The following is a 2,168-nucleotide window of genomic DNA, read 5'->3' on the forward strand; positions in this document are numbered from 1 at the left end:
CGGGCCCAGGCCCAACATGTTCGACGTGCTCACCTTCCCTGGCAGCGGCAAAGCGCCCTTTGGCAGCCCCGCGGCCGACGCGCCCCCGCCCGCGGTCGCCGCGGCCGAAGTGCCGGGCTCGGAGGGCGGCAGCGCCACCGGGGAAAGCTCCTGTCACTTCGAGGGGCAGCAGCGGCTCCGCGGCGCGCACGCCGAGGTGAGGCCTTCCTTCGGCTGGGCGCCCCGCTCGGTGCTCCGCGGACAGGCTGGGGGAAGGGACTGGAGGGGTCTGGGTGTGCGGGCGTGGGAGAGGCCTAACCTGTCGCCCTTGTGTTTTTGTCTCTTGCCCAACCCTCACCCCTGCTTGTTTTCCCCATTCCCTGCTGCAGCCCTACGGCGCCTCCCCTGGTTTCGGAAAGGAGCCGGCGCCCCCTGTGGCTGTCTGGAAAGGACATTCTTTCAACACCATCTCCGGCCGAGAAGCGGAGAAGTTCAGCGGCAAAGACAGCGGCAAAGGGGACAGTGATTTCAACGATAGCGATTCCGACATCAGCGGGGACGCTCTGAAGAAGGATCTCATCAGCCACATGCAGAGTGGTGAGGACTCCTCTTTCCTGCAAATTCAGCCTTTCTTCTCTCCCTCCGTTTCCGCAACAGCCTCTCTTCTCAATCTCCATTCCCGGACCCCCTCCCTCTTTCTCACTTTTTTCTGTCCTTGAGTTCCGGATTCCGGCCTGCCTCAAACATGAATTTCAAAATGCCAAGTCGAGGCAGCTCCACCACCTAAAATAAACCAGACTCCCATCCTGTTAGGTTGCTATCTGAGAAGAGAAATTCTGCTTATCAATTTTTTTTTTCTTTTTTGCTTCCAGCTAAAGCTGAGCCAACTTCGTATTAAAGTGGCTTTGTAGGAGCCAATATTCATTTCAGATCTGGAATCAGGGCGTTCATCTTCTTACACGCTTTCCTTTTCAGCCGCCCTGACCCTGTCTGACGCTTTGAGGATGGAGGCACAGTGTGTGTAATCTCAGTAATCATCATACCCTCTCCCTTTCTCTTTTATGTTAGGACTGTGGGCATGCACCGCGGAGTGTAAGATCCTGGGCCACTCTGACCGATGCTGGAGCCCCTCCTGCGCTGGAGGGCCCAGCACACATGCTTCCACTCACCCCCCAGCCCAGATGTCGACCTTCTGTAAGAGCACGTCCCTGCCCCGGGATCCTCTCCGTAGGGACAATTACTACCAGGCCCAGCTGCCCAAGACAGTGGGGCTGCAGAGCGTCTATGAGAAAGTGCTACACAGAGACTATGACAGGACAGTCACTCTGCTCTCCCCTCCTCGTCCAGGGAGGCTCCCAGACTTGCAGGAGATTGGGGTACCCCTCTATGAGTCCTCCCCTGGCAGGTACCTGTCCCCAAAGAAGGAAGACAATGAAAATGTGTAATCCCATGCTGCATGTTGTCACGTATATACAGGTCACTCCAAGAAGCCCCTAAGTTATTGACCGGTTTCAGTGTTGTATATAGAAATATGCAAGATGTGCCTTAAAATGAAGTTGTTGGAAGCTATTTCCAATCACATTGGTACTGTTTGGTATCTGCAAACAAAAATGTAGTTAACGTAATTTTTATGAAATGTGTGCAGTATTTAATTCTTATCATGCTGTTGACTTTCATTTCCCTTGTGGCTTGCCATTTTCTTAGTGTTTTTAACCTGTACATGGTGTAATGTAATGTTTGTATATAATGAAATTTTGTTATATTTTTATATAATAAAAGCTAAAGTGGAAGTTATTGCCAAAGGAACTGTCTGTAAGACAAAAAAACAAAACATGTTGGAATTACTTAATGGAAATTTATCTTTCACCCGAAACAACCTAGTGTTAGAGAAGTTTTGCCTTGCCAAGTATAACTTGTATATCTTGAGTCTGTGGTAGATTTCAAGTTCAATGTTATTTAATTACATTTGGTTTTCTGTAAACCATGTCACTTAAAAGCAGAGTAATAAAGGATTTGTCATGTGTTTGAAGAATCTGCTAATTGCTTTTTGTGAACTTACCGACAGTCAGGCATTCACAAAAAATCTGAGTACCAGAATTCAACCTTCTTCAAGTGCTAATTATTTGGGCATTATTAACGTTTACAGCAACAGTAAACCTGTGGGATTTCAAGTATTGGAGTCTCATCCA

General features: G+C 49.3%; 1 protein-coding gene across 1 annotated transcript in view; it reads left to right on the forward strand.

Annotated features, from left to right (window-relative positions):
- The window catches only part of PCDH8 (protocadherin 8), a 3,861-nt gene extending 2,437 nt beyond the window's left edge, over positions 1-1,424 (forward strand). Inside the window, 3 exon segments of the mRNA XM_024765471.1 lie at positions 1-196; positions 369-576; positions 1,048-1,424. The exon segment at positions 1-196 is cut by the window's left edge and continues 77 nt beyond it. Of these exon segments, the coding sequence (XP_024621239.1) occupies positions 1-196; positions 369-576; positions 1,048-1,424 (781 nt within the window).
- The last annotated feature ends 744 nt before the right edge of the window (positions 1,425-2,168 follow it).

The sequence above is a fragment of the Neophocaena asiaeorientalis genome, unplaced genomic scaffold, assembly GCF_003031525.2.
Source record: "Neophocaena asiaeorientalis asiaeorientalis breed wild unplaced genomic scaffold, Neophocaena_asiaeorientalis_V1.1 scaffold271, whole genome shotgun sequence".
NCBI lineage: Eukaryota > Metazoa > Chordata > Mammalia > Artiodactyla > Phocoenidae > Neophocaena > Neophocaena asiaeorientalis.